This window comes from Pleurodeles waltl, chromosome 9 (genome assembly GCF_031143425.1).
Source record: "Pleurodeles waltl isolate 20211129_DDA chromosome 9, aPleWal1.hap1.20221129, whole genome shotgun sequence".
Classification (NCBI taxonomy): Eukaryota; Metazoa; Chordata; class Amphibia; order Caudata; family Salamandridae; genus Pleurodeles; species Pleurodeles waltl.
In genome coordinates this window covers 573,395,216-573,414,004 of record NC_090448.1, presented here as the reverse complement: position 1 = coordinate 573,414,004, position 18,789 = coordinate 573,395,216, and the positions used below count along the sequence as shown (strand labels likewise).

At 46.4% G+C, this 18,789-nt stretch overlaps 1 protein-coding gene across 1 annotated transcript in view; it reads right to left on the bottom strand.

Moving 5' to 3' along the window:
* The window catches only part of LOC138259676 (cytochrome P450 2G1-like), a 698,383-nt gene that overhangs the window by 140,042 nt on the left and 539,552 nt on the right, over positions 1 to 18,789 (bottom strand). The window contains exon 6 of the mRNA XM_069207550.1: positions 16,211 to 16,352. Coding sequence (XP_069063651.1) covers positions 16,211 to 16,352 — 142 coding nt within the window. The remainder of the gene's footprint in view (positions 1 to 16,210; positions 16,353 to 18,789) is intronic.

Here is an 18,789-nt window from a genome sequence, read left to right as displayed (position 1 = left end):
ACTGCCAGGGAGCATCCATTGGAGGAGGAATCTGAAGATGTAGTGGTCGATCCGTTCTCCCCTGTGGCACTCCCCTCGTCCTCCGTCCCCATGGTCCCCTTGGCTCTGCTGGTGTCAGCGTCATGGGTCCCGGGGGCTAAAGCTTCCCCACTTGCAGGTGCTCCTTCTCCTTCGCCAAATGATGCTGATGCACACAAAGACAGAGGAGGACAGGGAGGGAGAGAGAGAGAAAGAGAGAGAGAGAGAAAAACAGGCTGCAGTCGGTCACTGGCAGAACAACAGTGACACAGGGTTGAACATCAGCATTTGATGCCATGCCAGGATATGCTATGCCAACCCCTGCACATCCTACAACTAGGTAACACCATTGGGGAAACCACAACAATGCACATGTCAACCACTGATTGTCTGACTGATGCAAATATGTATATGAAGAGTGGCATTCCCGCCACACATGTCCTATACCTGGCCTCTACCAATGGCCGTTGAGACAGGCATGTAAAGGACTGCACACCCAACTGATCCTGCATGGCTAGTTGGTAGGCCTCCTTGGCAATTGTCAATTAGCACTGTGACCACTTGGCGCACCCTACCTCACTACATATGCAGTGCCTGCCAGATGATTGAGGTCCTGGGATCCACCCATGGAACAGTGGTTGGGAAGAACTAATCCCAGAGGCCTGCCACCCCAGGTCCAATCATCCTGTTGCCATGAGCTGGCAAGCACACCTAGCTAGTAAGTGGCCACACAGTTCCAACATTGGAAAGGTCTGCCCTGCTACCACTGACTGCATGGCATTACCCACACCTGTGATGCCAATCCTGCCCAGATGGTTTTCCCATAATGGACATCATTGTACCAAGCACCCACACCACAGCTACCCAATGGTCCCCACCCAGAGCCACCATGGCAACACATGTTGCAAGTGAGAGTGAGTACTTACCCCCATGTGGCTGCTGGGCTGCCCTCAATAACCCATCCACCTCAGGGTAGGCCACCACCAATGTGCGGGCCATTAGGGGGTCAGGGTCCAATGGGCACCTCTCCCTCGTTGGAAGGTCATCCCAAGCTGGGCCTTTGCAGTCTTCTGGGCCTAACGTCTCAGGTCCTCCCACCACTTTCTGCAGTGGGTCCTCCACCAGGCATGGACCCCCAGGGACCTCACTTGGTTGGCGATGGCACACCAAATCCCCTTCTTCTGATGGGCGCTGACCTGCATGGGTGACACAGACAGAAGGACACAGTCATGTAGAGTGGCATCCCTAGAACAGCAGTGGACAGTACACATCACACTTCCATACCCACACTTCGTCACCCAATGTAGCTATAGGCCCCTCACCCATGTCCATGCTCCAGACACCACCTACCAAGGTCCCATCCCTATTCACCCAACTCACATACAGGACAATGACATTGGGCTCACCTACCGTCACCACTGGCAGCGATCACCATTGCCTCCTGCATCCCATATGCTACAGTGTTGACCAATAGTGAGCTGCACGGCGGTCGTGACCACCTACTGCCATCATGTGTTACACTGGAGGGATGATCTCACTTCCACCTGTCCCATGCATGCAGACAGGTGGCTTCCATTTTACGTGTCCAATGAGTAATGTGTGTGTATGTTTGTGTGTCATAGGTGACAATTTGCTGTACTGTTGCCAAATCAACACCGTCAACACATTCTATGGTGCACAACATAATTCCAACTCTCTCCTGTTCCCAGGTACAATGTAAGGTGAGGAGGAGGAATGCACCAGTGAACAGGCCCCTAGTCCACCTTGTCACCCTGGAGGATCGTCACGTCATCCAGACCTGTTGCCTGAACTGTGTGACCATCATGGAACTGGTGGCCCAGTTGGAGAGGGTTCTGTTGCCAGCCATTAGTCATCCCAATGCCAGCCCTCCTACAGTGCAGGTGTTGTCAGTCCTCCACTACCTTGCATCAGACTCCTTCCAGGTCACAGTGGGCCTGGCAGCTGGGATGTCGCAGCCCATGTTTTGCAACATCCTGAGGTATGTGCTACGTGCCCTGCTCAAACATATGTGCAGCTAAATCTGGCTCCCCCAACATGCAGAATTGCCTACTGTCAAGGCTGCGTTCTACTGTGAGGCACACATCCCTCAGGTAATTGGGGCCATTGATGGCACCCACATTGCCCTGGTGCCACCCAGGAGGAATGAACAGGTCTATAGGAACCACAAAAACGTACATTTGGTAAATGTGCAGGTGGTGTATTTCGCGGACCAGTACATCTCCTAGGTGACGGCCAGGTACCCATGCTCTGTGCATGATTCCTACATCCTGTGGAACAGCAGTGTCCCACACATGATGGCACCACTCCAGAGAGACCGGGCCTGGCTCATCGGTATGTACCCCTGCATATGTGTGCCCCTCAGCTCTCTGCACTCTTGTGCCCCTGCCCTATCATCCTCCTGATCTTGAAATGCCTCTTCCCTCTGTGCACACTGGTGACTCTGGCTATCCCAACCCGCCCTGGCTCCTGACACCTGTGAGGCATCCAACTTCAGCTGCAGGGGACCGTTACGATGAGGCCCATGGTCATACAAGACAGGTAATTGAGAGGTACTTTGGCATGCTGAAAGCCAGGTTCTGGTGTCTGCATGTCTCCAGGGGTGCCCTGCTCAACAAACCACAGAAGGTGTGCCATATCATTGTGGCCTGCTGCATGCTACACAATCTGGCCCTGAGGCATCAGATTCCATTGCTGGATGTGGAGGAGGAGGTAGCTGTACCAGTGGCTGATAAAGGGCACATGGGGAGTGATGCAGAGGAGAATGATGAGGATGCAACTGACTCCAGGGATGATTCAACATTACTTCGGCTGAGATGCAGGTATGTGACAACTGTTTGGTATGTGTCCTATACAACTGTCTGCCTTGTCCCTGCCACCACCTGTTGTCTATGACCACTGACGGTATTGGTTGCAGCTCTGCATCTGGGTGGGTTGGGGGGGGGGGTGACATGTGCCCATGACTCAGGTTGTCTCAGTGTGCAGGTGAGGCCCATAGTCAAGCAGCTGTTGTGCTGATGCACTAATGCCATCAACGAGTATGAACAATACACTGAGCTGCCAGTTCATGTGCTGTGTGTGTGCCACACTGGGTTGTTGCATCACTGCAGCATCTATTCTGGGAGTCAACATTGGGTGACAGAGCAACATTGTTGTTGTTGGCAGTAGGTATGGGGTCAGGTCTGGCACTGGGTGCTTTGCGGGTGGGACCATTGGATTGGTAGGTGTTATTTTTGTGTGTTGTTACTGGACATATGGTCATGGACTGGACTGGCATATCTGCCTTGGATACCTGTTCCTACCATGAATTTGTGATTAGTTGGCAACTGGGACTCATACAGTGATTGTTGTCTCTGTCTTGCTCTACTTTCAGGACATTGTAGTGGTGAACTCTGGTCCTTGCCTGGCCTGTTGCTTCCCTTGACACATATCTCTAGTCACTTGCTGCTTCACGATTGACCTCCCTGCATTTTGTTCCCCCTGTCACCCTCCCATGCATGTGCTGGGCGATGGATTGCCATTTTCACATGTCTTGTCAGTTCCATTTGTACTTATGACAATGAAAGACAGAGGCAGTAACTGTGCTTAATTGGTGTTTATTTGGGATTGACAAGTGAAAGGGGTGATGAGTGAGGTCATGGTGGTTGAGATCATCAGAGTGGTGAGGCCAGCTGTGGGTAGTCCAGGTCCAGTCTGCTGGCCATGGGAAAAGAGATGTGAGAGTGGACAGTTGACAGGGTGTCTCAGTCGCGCACATGGGAGAATGTTCAGGAGAGGGTCACTTCTTGATGGTGGTCTTGGTCTGGGCATCATGTCCGGCTGGATGTCTAGTTGGACGTCCTTGCTTGCATGGGGGTTCCTCAGCTACAGGGGTAAGGGTGCTGGTGTGCTGTGAATCCTGAGGCGGGCCCTCATTGTCACTGGTTGCCGCTGACGTGGAGGGCTCTAATGGGATGTGGCCAGTGGAAGGGGCCTGCTGTTGGGTGGTGGACTCACACATGACAGTGGTCAGGTCCTTGAGCACCCCTGCTATGGAGGCCATGGTGGATTGTGGGCCTGTCACTGTTGCATGGACTCCTGATGGTATGCCCCTTGCAGCCTCAGAGTCTCCTGCTTTGTAGCAAGGATCTGGGCCACTGTGTCCTTGGTCTGTTGATATACACCCAGGACTTGGTTGACGGCCTCCTGGGCAGTCAATTGGTGTGGCTTGCCCAAGCCCTGGAACACGGTTCCCTTCCTACTACCCCTGGCCCCCTGTGCCTGTGCCCCTGGCACACTGTGCCCACTCCCAGTGGCAGCCATGCCTTCTTTGTCTGGGGTGTGTGCCCATGACTCTGGCCTCAATACTATGGGGAACACCTCTGATTGTGATGTCCCTAGGGCATAGGTTGGGTTTCAGGGGCTGGCTGTGGTGTTGTTGCCACATGGGTAGGGGTGTCCAGTGTGTCCAGGGTGGGTCTGCCATGTGTGGATTGTCCAGTGACCCCAGATGGCCCAGGCAAGTCGTCCTGATCCTGACATCCAGTGGGGCCTTCATCCTGGGAGGGCTGTTTGTGTCTGGCATCCTCTGCAGTGTGGCAGGGGTACTTGTGGATGGAAACGCTATTTATTAGTAGTGTAACTCTAGTTGTTAGGCCCGTGTTGTGATGCATGCTGTGACTTGACTTGCTTCCCAGTGATGGCAATGACAGCTGCTGCACTGCAGACATTGATTTTGTGTAGGGGTTTATGGCATGGTTTCCATGTGGCATGGGGGTTGTGGATTGTGGCTGAATTGCTGTCAGTGTCATAATTTGGGAGGAAGTCGTAGAAGCCAGGAGGTGTGGGCTGTGGTATGGTTGATCCATTCAGCGGTTCCACTGTGCAGAGGGTCTGTGGTGTGTTACTGTGTGGGTTGTGCTGGATTGTGGGAGTTGTGGTTTTTCACATTGTGGTTGTCATCCGTGCATCAGGAGTGTGTAGGTAGGGATGGTAGGAGGGGGGTAGTGTGGCATGCAGAGGAGGGGGTTGGGGTGTTTGTGACGGGTGCAGTGTTGTGGGTTGTGGAGGTTGGGGGCTGGTGGGTTGGCCAGCTGGGCCGGGGTGGTTGGTGCTGTGAGGGTATTGATGACTTACCAGTGTCGAGTCCTCTGCTGATGCCAGTCAGGCCCTTGGGTTTTATGATGTCCAATACCATCTCCTCCCAGGATGTCAACTGGAGGTGAGGAGGTGGGGGCCTATCACCAGTGTTGTTCTGGGCAATCTGGTGCCACAACACCGTGGAACGGACCTTTCCCCTGAGGTCGTTCCACCTTTTCCTGATGTCCTCCCTTGTGCGTGGGTAGGTGCCAACTGTGTTGACCTTTTGACGATCCTCTGCCATAACTCATTCTTCTTGGCTATCGATGTCTGCTGTACCTGGACTCCCATGAGCTGTGGCTCTACTCTGAAGATCTCGTCCACCATGACCCGCAACTTATTGTCGGTCAACAGTAGGTGCTTCTGAAGTGACATGTTGTGGGGTGGGTACATGGTGTGCATGTTGGATGCAGTGTGAAGTGTGTGGTTATGTGGCTGTGGATGCTGGTGTCCTGTGGTGTTGATTTGTGCAATGTGTGCTGTGTGATATGTGTTTGGGGTGTGCTTTGTGTCACGTGTGTCTGTGGCTGCATGTAGTTGTTGCAAGGGATTGTGGTTGTGTGTGTGTGAGGGTGTTATATTGTGGCATGTGCGTGGTGTATATATGAGTTTCAGGTGTGGGATATTCAAACTTTCCAATGTGGTGTTGGTTTCTTTTGGCAGTGCCTTGTTGTTCTGCCGCGATGCGGAACGTCATCGGTTACCGTCATGCATGTTCCGCTGTGCTCGAGGTTGCCTTTTAATATAGGGATCGGAATGGTCTCAATGTGGTGGGGCGCTGGTTGCTCAGTCACTCTTTTGTCATGGGTTAGCTTTGTGGTGTTGGTTTTGTGTCTGTTTTTGGGCGGTTTGTGCTTTGTGACTTGTAATGCAGCTGTTGCTATACCGCCACCACTGGCAGTATAATGCTGCCATTTTGCATGGCGGTCTTGCCCAGAAACCCCCGAACCCGTAATGAGGGTGTTAATGCTTTACCAAAGTCAGAAAAATCCTTTGTAGGAGGAGATTTTGATCTCCCCATGGATATTCTTCTCAATCGATGTCCTGCTTTTCATTACAGACCTCCAAGGGCCCATAAGGTGATGCCTAATGCTTATAACACCCACAACATACTAGGTGGATGGAGATTAGAAAATCCTACAGGCAGTGATTTCACGTTCTTTTCTTCTCCACATAACTCCTTTTCCAAGATTGATTATATCTTGTTGAATCCTGGACTGACTCAAGATATTCTTGACTCCTTAATAAAAATGATTCTAGTATCTGACTATGCTGCCCTACTGTATCTTTTAGGTTCTTGTCCACGCCACCCATTCAGAGCACCTGGAGAATGAATATAAAACTGTTAGACTTTGAAGAAGATAGATTATGATCACATAAGGAGATCTCTCATTTATTGAAACAAAATACTAGTTCGATCACTTCTCCACTAACTCTTTGGGATGCTTTCAAATGTACGGTTTGGGGACACTATATTAGCCGGATGTCTAAGACAAATAAGGATATTAAGGCTTCTCTGCTGTCTCTTGATAAATCAATTAAGATTAACACTACTCGTAATAGACAATCAAAAGATTCCACTTTACTGACAGAAATTAAATGGCTTAAATATAAATATAATTCTATTGTGAGTAAAAGAGTACACTAAGAAACGGTTTCACCTCAAAAAAGAAAGAAACGTTTCTATCTGAACAAAGCAAGTAAGTCCTTAGATGCATTTCTTGAATTTAAAGACAATAATTCACTTATAGCACACTTAAAGATCCTCAAGGAACTGTTAAAACTAAAACAGCAGTGATATTGGAGATTTTTAGGAACTATTATGCAGCTATTTATACCCCAAAGATTGATTAATACATGCACAAATGTCTTGGGTCATATTTCGAAGAAATCCCTTTAAAACAAGGAGAATAATTCTCTTAATGAACTGATTGGGAGAGAAGAAATTGTACAAACAATTAAACTCCTTCCTGGAGGTAAGGCACCTGGGCCAGATGGATTTCCAATTGAAATGTATAAGTCCACTTCTGATACTATCTTACCTTCTTTAGAATCCTTATCGATATTTTGCTACATCATGAGCTGTCTCTGGTTCAGCAACAGAAACTACCAGAATGGTGAGTCCTAAAGAGAGAAATTACCACTTCGATCCTAAAAATGATAGACATATCTCCCTATTAAATATGGAAGCTAAGATTTATGCAAAGATTTTAGCAAACCTTTTGGAATCTGTGATTACCAAATTAGTGCATCACTCGCCATCTGGGTTTATTAAAGGTAGATTTGCTTGTGATAAATCTAGTCTTTTTTGCCATGAGATTTAAAAAGCCTCTCTGATCAATTCCCCAGTCACTGTTGCAATAGCCTCAGATGCTCAAAAGGCTTTCAATAAAGTTTACTGGCATTTACATAAAGCTATTTTGGAAAGGTATAACTTGGGTAAATACCTGTACTTGGGTAAAATAAAATCTTCAATAGTTATGTCCCTATCTGTGAATCCCACTGCGAGGATAAGGGTCAACTGTTCCCTTTCTTCGTCATTCTCTTTATTTTAAGGTACGCATGAAGGCTGCCCATTTTCTCCATTACTATTTCGTTTGGTGATTGATCTGTTATTAGTGATGGTTAACAATTCCTCTGAGATTAGTGGTGTTACCTATGGCTCACACACATTTAAGACAGCCTAATATGCAGATGACATTTTAATTGTTTCTGAAGATCCTGATTTAGCAATTCCTAATCTCCTCTCTTTGATTCAGTCTTACATGGTACACTATGGATACTCACTAAATAGAGATAAGACAGAGATTATGACTCTTAACGTTCACTGTGTTTTTTCTTGTACTGGACAAATGGGCCTTTCATGGCAAACGCAAATGATTAAATATCTTGGCATATAGTTTTCTTAAAATTTGACGGAAATCAATTGCAGTTAATGAACAAATGTTTTTAGATAGGATCAGAGACCAGTAATTCTCTTGGTCACCAAACTGTATAACCTAGTGGGGAAGATTGGAAACTATAAAAATTATGATTACTCCTCTTGTAAATGTTTTGCTTATGATGCTTCCTATTTACCTGTCTCTAACTTTTTCCTCTATTTTAGATAAACTAACATCTAACTTTTTGTGGTTTAAATAAAAACCTAGAATCAATCTTAAAAAATGTAAACTTCCTTGTCCAATGGGACTTTGTGACTTCCCAAACTGGAATATCTCAAACAGCGTTTTTTATAGCTCAAGGATATTTGTGGCTCGATTTCTCATTTGTTATGGTTCATCAATGGCTTCTAAGTAAGAATCATCTAATATCCCCATACCCTTCATTTTCAGCTCTGGTTATGAACTTGTTTGATTTACCTTTTAACTTATAGCTTTTAAGCTTTTAGACAATACTTTAACATCTTCATTGTCTACTTTGTCAGCTAGCTCCTTATGGAATAATTCAGAGCTTTTTACTGAAGTTTTGGCTGATATGGGTCCTGTTTGGTGCCTGATTTGATGGAAGATAGCTTACCCATATCCCTTGCCCCATTGCAAAACAAATATTCCTTATCAAACATGGATTTATAGTTTCTTAAAGATTAAAGCTAAAATCTCAAAAACATTGTTAACTATCTTCTTCAAACTTTCTTTGCTTTTTCCAGTAGTTGAACAAAGGAGGTGCTGTTGCTTAATAAATATACAAAATCCTGTGGAACGCAAAGGTGACTTCTGTTTCAACAATCAAAAAATGCTGGTCAATCTATCTTCAAAAGGCAAATCTCCCTTCGCTTCCTGATGAGATATGGGAAAACATTTCCTCTAAAATTCTCAATAACTGTTACACCGCAGCGCTCGCTGCGGCCGCGGGCTCAGGTTGCCGCGGCGCGGCACGTTAATTTTGCCGCGGCCGACGCCCGGGCCGCGGTAGACGCCGAGGCAGACACCCAGGTCGCGGGTGTCGCCGCGGCTCCGGCGAGGGCCATAAAGGCTCCAGGGAGCCGGTCTGGGGGTCACGGCGCTCGCCGCTCCCCCTTTTTCAAGTTCTGCCTTAAAGGCAGACGCGGCAGAGCCTGAAACCCCGAGGGGGTTTCAGGCATGGCCGCACACAGCGCATTATGCGCTTAACATTTATTTCTCTTGCATGTATTCACCTGCCCACCACCACTTACCGATGTTCCTAGGACAAACCGAACCCTTACACTGGGGGTTCTTTATACTTGCCTTTTTTCTCTTCCCAGCATGCTTACCACTTCCTCTCTACCCAGCATGCATTGTCTAACACACATACCTAATTCATTACTGTTTTCTTTTCCCCAATCCAAGATGGCGGTGTTCTACTTCCTGTTTCCTGTTTCCTGTCCAGGGGTATTTAAGGGGATTCCAACTGCCTGTTCATTGCGTTGCAACACTCCTTGGTGATAGTCACGCTCCTATTTGATATCCTTCTGCGAATCCTGTCTGTTCCTGATTTGCTTTGTTTTCCTGCCTTCCTGAACTGCGGTCCTAATACCCTGGTGTCCTCCTTTCGTTTCAGGGAGTTCCTGTGGAGGTTTTTTACCCTACTGGGGTTTTTCCTCTGGGACTCCTTCTGGAGGGCACGGACTGTAGTGGTTCGCTCATACCAAACAGCACCGTGGCTACCGGAAGGGGTCGCCCCTACCTCGGCCAGAGCAGAACCCGTCGGAACAAGGACCGTTCCCCTACGCCTCTCCGCTGCGAGGGTAAGACCGTTGAAAAAACCGCGACAGATTGCAACGCCCACAATTCCTGTTGCAGTCCGGAACTATGGATAACCCAGTGGTAAACACGGAACCTACTAACCAGGACCTGCTGGCGACGATACAACAACAGGCTCAAGAACTCCAGCAATTACGTACTGAGAATACTGTTTATCGACAAACCTTTGCCTCCAGGACCACAGATGTCCCTGCAGTAGCCGCCTCTACACCTCGATTTTCCGGGGATCCCACCACATTAAAAGAATTCCTGGATGCCTTAACGGTGTACTTTGCCTTTCGCCCCTCGCAATTTGTACAAGATAAGACCAAGGTGGGGTATTTGATTAGTGCCTTATCAGGACCAGCCTTGGCCTGGGCCACACCTCTAGTAACCAGAAACGATCCCTGTCTATCTAATTATTCCACCTTTATCACTACTTTTAAACAGATGTTTGAACGCCCTGGACTCGAGGCGTCAGCAGAAGAGGCTCTTTGCGAAGTCCAACAAGGGAGTCAGGATGTATTACAATACATCACCCGTTTCAGACAATTAGCTGCAGAAACAACCTGGGTGGAACGTACCTTGGTGACACTCTTCCGTAGAGGTCTAAGAGAGGACATCAAAGATGAACTAGTACATTCTGCCAGGATAGAAAACCTCAAAGGGTTGATGGACCAAGCACTAACTATAGAGTATCGGTTAAATGAACGACGAATGGAGAAAAAGAAGAGTCGTTTGCCTTTTCACTCAGTACCATCTCGTCCCTTCGCCCATCGTTCCGAGGAAGCCCGCCCTGAATTCAAAGGGAATACCGAGGAAGAGCCCATGCAGATTGACACAGCTCGCGGACCTCTATCCGCCAGCGAAAGGGAACATAGACGAAGGAAGGGGCTTTGCCTATATTGTGGTGCAGCTGGTCACCTAATTCGCGCCTGCCCCATTCGTCCAACCAAGCCCTTGGGAAACGCCAACTCCCGTCCCATGTAAGAAGGGTGAGGAGGGATATCGTGATATACCTTCTATTTGCTCTTCCAGGGAGGAAGGAACTGCTCTTTTTCTCTTACCAGTTATCCTCCATTTAACTGATGGCCGCGAAGCAAGAACTTTGGCTTTATTGGATTGCGGAGCCAGTGGCCTATATTTAGATGAAACCTGGGCCAAAGAACAACAAATAACACAAATACCCAAAGAAATACCAGAACAGGTACATACTGTTGATGGGTCACTCTTGGCCTCTGGACCGGTACAATACACCACCCCTACTTTCTGTTTACAGTTCGGTAAACATCAGGAAATTCTCTCGTTTGACTTAATCTCATCACCACACCATGTCATGATCCTGGGAATTCCATGACTTACACGGCACAATCCTTACATCAACTGGGAAACAAAAAACAAATTTCGTTATCCTCCCATTTTTGTCAACACCATTGCTATCCGGCCGGGGATTATTGGTCCCCAAAAAGTCTCTCAACAGCACCTGCCCAGGTGGGAGGATCCATTAATGTTCTACAGGGAGTTCCCAGACAGTATCAGGACTATATCGATGTATTCCAGAAGCCAGAAAGACCTGAATTGCCACCCCACAGAGAATACGACTGTGCCATTTCTTTAGAGCCAGACACTGTAGTTCCTTTTGGGCGGATGTACTCCCTCACCGAACCAGAGAAACAAATTCTGAAGGAGTACCTAGATGAGAATCTACAAAGTGGGTTAATAACTCCCTCTTCTTCACCCGCCGGGGCTCCTCTTTTCTTTGTACCAAAGAAAACCAAAGACCTGCGTCCCTGTATCGACTTCAGAGGGTTAAACAGGATCACTATCAAAGACCGGTATCCGCTACCCCTCATCAAAGATATCTTAGAAGCAGTCAGAGGAGCCAAGAGGTTCACTAAGCTGGATCTCTGAGGAGCCTATCATCTGCTAAGAGTCAGAGAAGGTGATGAGTGGAAGACCGCCTTTAGAACACCTTTTGGTCACTACGAATATAGAGTAATGCCCTTCGGACTCACTAATGCCCCGTCCATCTTTCAAAGATTCATGGATTCTATCTTTTCTGATCTTTTGCAACAAACAGTGGTAGTGTATCTTGACGATATCCTAATTTATTCGGTTCATCCAGAGGAACATTCCAAACACGTCCGCCAAGTCTTAGAAAGACTCCGACAACATCATTTGTTCTGTAAGCCTGAAAAATGCGAATTTGATCAGATAGAAGTGAAATATTTGGGATACTGTATAGACCAAACCGGAATTGCCATGGACTCAGACAAAGTACAGGCTATATTGAACTGGCCATCTCCTTCTTCCATCAAGGAGACTCAATGTTTTCTGGGACTAGCCAACTTCTACCGGCAGTTCATAGCAGACTTTGCCCAGAGAACCAGCTTCATTACTCAAACCCTCAAAAAGGAACACCTAAAGAAAGGTTTTTGTTGGACACCAGGCGCTGAGTCAGCTTTTCAGGACTTAAAGAAAGCCTTTAGTCAAGCCCCTATTCTTCGACACCCAGACACTAGCAAACAATTCATTGTTGTCACAGACGCCTCAGAAAGAGCCATTGGGGCTGCCTTGTTACAAAGACAAGACGATGATGACCTAGAACACCCTGTATTCTATCTATCCCACATTCTATCTGATTCTGAGCGAAACTATTCCGTGCTAGAACGCGAATTACTCGCCTTAAAGGTCGCGTGCACTGAATGGAGACACTTTTTGATGGGATCAAAGGAGCCCTTCGAAGCCCGGACCGATCATAGAAATCTACAGTGTTTAAGAAATTTCCAGTGCCAAAATAGCCGGCAAGCTCGATGGGCCTTCTTCTTCAGCCAGTATGATTTCTATATCACCTACATCCCTGGTTCTCAGAACATCCTGGCGGATGCCCTGTCCCGACGTTATCCTGGGTGCGGTGATTCCGCGGTTCAAAACTTATTCGACAACAATAAAATCATAGGGGTAGCACAGACCTTTTTAGATCAAGTTAAGTCTGAATATGCCCGTCTACACGAAACAGAACTAAAGAGGTTACGTCCACAGCTGCACATAGATCATGACTACTATTATCATGATAAGGCCCTGTTTTTACCCACTAAAACAGTGCAAATCGAAGCCTTACACATGTGCCATGATTCTCCTATTGCGGGTCATCGAGGAGTGAAAGCGACTCAAGATCTTTTGCTTCGCTCTTTCTGGTGGCCAACTCTCAAGGCTGACACTGAGGCATATGTGTTATCCTGTCCTACATGTGCTCAAGCCAAGACACCCCGAACCAGACCTGTGGGCTTACTCCGCCCATTACCGGTTCCCCCAGGCCCATGGCTTACCATATCCACCGATTTTATGTGCGCCTTACCTTCCTCAATGGGAAACCACGTCATAATGGTAACTGTGGACTCCTTCACCAAGATGGCCCACTTCACGGCCTTGAGAAAGTTACCCACGGCAAAGGAGTTAAGTCAGGTCTTTACTCAAGAAATTTTCAGGCTACATGGGCTACCCCAAGTTATTATATCAGACAGAGGTCCCCAATATATCTCCCGTTTCTGGAACCAATTCTGCAAGATCTTGGGGATCCAGGTGGCCTTGTCATCCGGGTTCCACCCTCAAACCAATGGACAAACAGAACGACTCAATCAGGGTCTCGAGCAGTACTTACGTAGCTTCTGTAACGCTACACAAAGTAATTGGGCTCCCTACTTACCGCTTGCCGAATTCTCCTATAATAACTCTCTACACAGTGCCTCTAAAGTCTCTCCTTTCTATGGCTCCTATGGTTTCCATCCCAGGGCCTTCCCAACTCCCCTGAGAGACAACTCCAACCTTCCCGCCATCTCCTCTTTCGTTCGACAGCTACGGGGTATACAGCGAATTATCCATTCTAACCTTGTGTCCACCAAGTACCGCATGAAGACAATAGCAGATAGGAGACGCTGTGCGGCTCCTCTATATCAAGTCCATGATAAGGTCTGGCTCTCCTCTAGATTCCTACCTCTCCGACTCACCCAAAACAAATTCAAGCCCCGCTTTTATGGTCCCTTTCTCATTCTCAAGAAGATCAACCCAGTGTCCATGCGTCTTCGCCTACCTCGGACATGGAAGATCCACCCAGTATTCCATGTCTCGCAACTGAAACCTTACCGTCCTGATCTCTTTCATAGGCAGTTGCCCTGTCCCCCTCCTTTGTTGGTTGACAATGTGCCTGAATACGAAGTGCAGGAGGTCTGTGACTCTCGATTTTTCCATGGGCGCCTCCAATACCTTATTCATTGGAAGGGGTACCCTTTGAGTGAGTGTTCCTGGGAGGATGCCTCTTCAGTCCATGCTCCTCTTTTAATCCGCCGCTTTTTTCGGCTCTTCCCTCACAAACCCGGGGCCTCGGGGAGGGGGCATACTGTTACACCGCAGCGCTCGCTGCGGCCGCGGGCTCAGGTTGCCGCGGCACGTTAATTTTGCCGCGGCCGACGCCCGGGCCGCGGTAGACGCCGAGGCAGACACCCAGGTCGCGGGGGTCGCCGCGGCTCCGGCGAGGGCCATAAAGGCTCCAGGGAGCCGGTCTGGGGGTCACGGCGCTCGCCGCTCCCCCTTTTTCAAGTTCTGCCTTAAAGGCAGACGCGGCAGAGCCTGAAACCCCGAGGGGGTTTCAGGCATGGCCGCACACAGCGCATTATGCGCTTAACATTTATTTCTCTTGCATGTATTCACCTGCCCACCACCACTTACCGATGTTCCTAGGACAAACCGAACCCTTACACTGGGGGTTCTTTATACTTGCCTTTTTTCTCTTCCCAGCATGCTTACCACTTCCTCTCTACCCAGCATGCATTGTCTAACACACATACCTAATTCATTACTGTTTTCTTTTCCCCAATCCAAGATGGCGGTGTTCTACTTCCTGTTTCCTGTTTCCTGTCCAGGGGTATTTAAGGGGATTCCAACTGCCTGTTCATTGCGTTGCAACACTCCTTGGTGATAGTCACGCTCCTATTTGATATCCTTCTGCGAATCCTGTCTGTTCCTGATTTGCTTTGTTTTCCTGCCTTCCTGAACTGCGGTCCTAATACCCTGGTGTCCTCCTTTCGTTTCAGGGAGTTCCTGTGGAGGTTTTTTACCCTACTGGGGTTTTTCCTCTGGGACTCCTTCTGGAGGGCACGGACTGTAGTGGTTCGCTCATACCAAACAGCACCGTGGCTACCGGAAGGGGTCGCCCCTACCTCGGCCAGAGCAGAACCCGTCGGAACAAGGACCGTTCCCCTACGCCTCTCCGCTGCGAGGGTAAGACCGTTGAGAACCGCGACAATAACAATGTTTTACTTCTATATTTTTCCAGACACACTTCTATACTGCACATTTTCCCTACTAGACTTCTACTAAAATGTTTAAATTACGTCTTCTAGATTCTGACCTTTGTTGATCTTGCGAGGATGTGGCAGGAACTCTTGATCATATGTTCTTCACATGTAAATACCTTTGTGACTATTGGATGAACTTTCTAACATTTTTAATATATCTCTTTCTTTATCCATTCTTCTTATTATGTCAGGCCCACATGGCGTGCCTCCTCCTTTCGATATAACTGATTAAGATATGGACTTGTAAGGCCTTCTAAAAATAGCAATCAAGGTTACCTTGTTAAAATTTAAAGTTTAGCTTGTTCTGCAAGGACACCTGCCCCCTCAGAGTCTTTCTGGCATACATTAGCATATTTTTATGGCTTCCACATAATTTGTTATTTACTATTATTTTCTTGAGTCTGTTTTGTTGGAAATATCTCTCTTTATTTTAGGTACTATTAACACATGGCGTTCTCTTTCTCTCTCCTTTTTCTCTCTTTCTTTTTCTTTGTCTTTTCTTTTTTCTTTTTCGGTTTGTTGTCCTTCTGACAGAATTTCTCTTTGAGACCCTTATCCATTGTTTTATTACATTTCTTATTTTGCTATATTGCTACGAAACCAAAGTCATCAAATATGATTATTAATCTTACAGTTTTCTATACATGTAGTTACTTTTATCTCCAAGCATATTAGATTGAGTTCTATTAAGTTTTAGATGCCTTTTACATCATTATTACTTTTTTTTAGCTTTGGAATTGCATAATAGTTGCATTCATTACTGATTTGCTCTATGTCTGATATGCTATTTATATTAGGGTCTCATTTTTTATATTATATGTTTTTTGTATTGTTTGTATTCTCTCTGTATTTTGAAAATTAAGAAAATGGTTTGAATAAAAGATACTGTAAGAAAAGAAGCGCACAGACAATGGATAGAAGAGTTTGAGTAGTTTCTGTTTATAGCAGATGATTTCAAATAGAGAGACCCTGATGTTTATACCCAAATATTGTGTTACATACTCTGGACATCTGGATGTTTCAAAAGATACAGTATTCCATGTGTCATGATCATGGGGACCGTCTCTAATCCACCGAAGATGATGTCCATTAATGTTGGCACCAGGTCATTGATTGAAAATTCCGAAGAGGGTTTATGCTTTTCCTATAAATAAAGATAATATTTTTTACAGTTCCAACAGATTTCGTCATCCATTCTAACATGCTTTAATATTAACATAATTACCTCCCCTCTCATTTTTCTTGTCACAATCCTAACTGAAGGACAAGTTTAGCAATATTTTACGCAACACAGCAAGACAACTGCATGAAGGGAACATCATATTTACCAATATATTGCAAATTCTTGCTCTCTGCCTGGGCTGGCGCACAGTCTACTGCATACCGCCAATGCACACATCCTTGCCCCATGGTGCAAGGGTGCATACTTTGCAGGCAGGATTGTATTTGTGCAAGCAGGTAGATCTTCCTGCGCAAAAACAATCCTAAGAGGTTTTTTCCTCTTTCTAAATGTGGTGAAGAATGAGCAAGACAAAACAATGAGGAGAAGAAAGATATTTCTCCTCTTTGAGTTCCCCTGGGATTGATTAACATTTTGACACATTCCCTGGTTTACCAGTCTTGGTAAATCTTGGACTGGATCAATATCCCTGAGTGGATGAGTGAGAACACCCATGCTTCACCCATGGAAAACCTTCCAAGCGTAGAATGATGCAAAGTAGTGACTTTGCTGCCTTGCGATACACCAGATTTAACAAGTAATGCAGGCCAATGCAAGGTGACCTTGGTCCGCCTGGTAAATCTGACTTAAGTATGGCGTTACCCTTGTGACACCATACTTGACAAAAGGGCAAAGCAATAATACATTTTAATTGTAGACCTAATTGAGGAATGTTCCATCCTCAAGACAGGTTGTTCCCTTATCCCATAATATTAAACTGAGGGCCTGGTTTCAAGTCTTAAGGATGGGTACCCTGTCACACATTTGACGGATACCCTGCCTGAAGTATTATAGGTGCATTATGATGGAACCTACTTGCAAAATATATTTGTGATGGAGCACGCCTGCAAAAAAATCTCTAAATCAGACCGAGTCTCTTTTCAGTCTCTTTTTACATCTACCACCATTGGCAATCCTCATTGCCCCATAAATCTGTTTGATGCTGCCCAAAGAGTCCTGTTTTGTTTCCTGTCTTGCACAGGAGAATATTCTCAAAATCAGTAAGAAAGTACAGCAATTCTTTTTTTCATTTATAGCGCTGTGAGATTCGCTCTACAAGAGTAGCTCGAATGATTCTGCTTTGTCTCGTCTGTATCCCACCTTATTTTTGAAGCTTCAGGACTGGCATTCAGAGCCAATTAGGAAGGCTGCAGGTCCTGTGTGCAAATCCGGTCCTCATGCTTTTCTAGCAGGGCATTATGTGCCATGTCTCTATCAAAGTTGAGAGATAGGCAGAACTCTCATAGAGATAAGATTATTATCTGTCCCTTGATATATTAAATTTGCAGGTAAAGCAGGCATCACTTTTTTTTGCACAGTTCACAAAATGGAAGTTCCAAATAATGCAAAAAAGAGAAAGCACACAGGGAAATACCAGGACTCTCCAGAGATAATGTTATATCTTCATCTCCAGCGCTTCAGATAGAATAGGGTAAATTGCTTCAGTTAAGTCAGCTGTCTGAAGCAATACATCATATCAGAAAACCATTGAACTTCAGTTGACAGAGGTGAGCAAATTGAGTGAAATAGACATGACAGAATTTCCTAGATTTTCAGTCATCAATATATTATTGACAAATGATAGCAGTTAGCGCCAGATTTAGAAGCCCCTGGTGCCTCCTTGCGCCACATCAGTATATTTATTTTTAGGCTAATGTGGCTCAAGGAAGAAATTTTGGCCGTGCCATATTAACAAATTGGTGCAATGCATGCATTGCGCCACTTTGCGACCCCTTGCGCCACATTATGCCTTCATCAGACCTAACGTATGTAAGAGGGGAATTCTGGTGTTAGGAGGCCCACAAAAATGGCACAGAGAAATCGCCAAGATTTCAATGTGATATTTTTGGCATCATTTTTAATGCCTACTCAGTGCAGGCATTCAAGTGGCGCACCCTGTTGTGTAGCCATTTTAGTTATAGCTTCATACACATTATTTTAACATACTAGGCCTGCCGCTGTGCACTTTAACCTAGATATACTTTATTCGGCTTCATTTTATTATTGTTACAGTAGCCACATTTATGGTCTTGTTTTATTTTCTCTCTATCTAGCTGTTTTTGCCTAGACCAGCACTCTGTTCTCAAACAAGACATTCTTGCTCACTCCGTGCTTCTTCCAAGGCTGTAGTAAGATAGGTTGCCAATGAACGTGTGTAAAGAAATGGCTCCCTGTTGCAGTTACCCCCCACTTTTTGCCTGATACTGATGCTGACTTGACTGAGAAGTGTGCTGGGACCCTGCTAACCAGGCCCCAGCACCAGTGTTCCTTCACCTAAAATGTACCATTGTATCCACAATTGGCACACCCTGGCATTCAGATAAGTCCCTTGTAACTGGTACTTCTAGTACCAAGGGCCCTG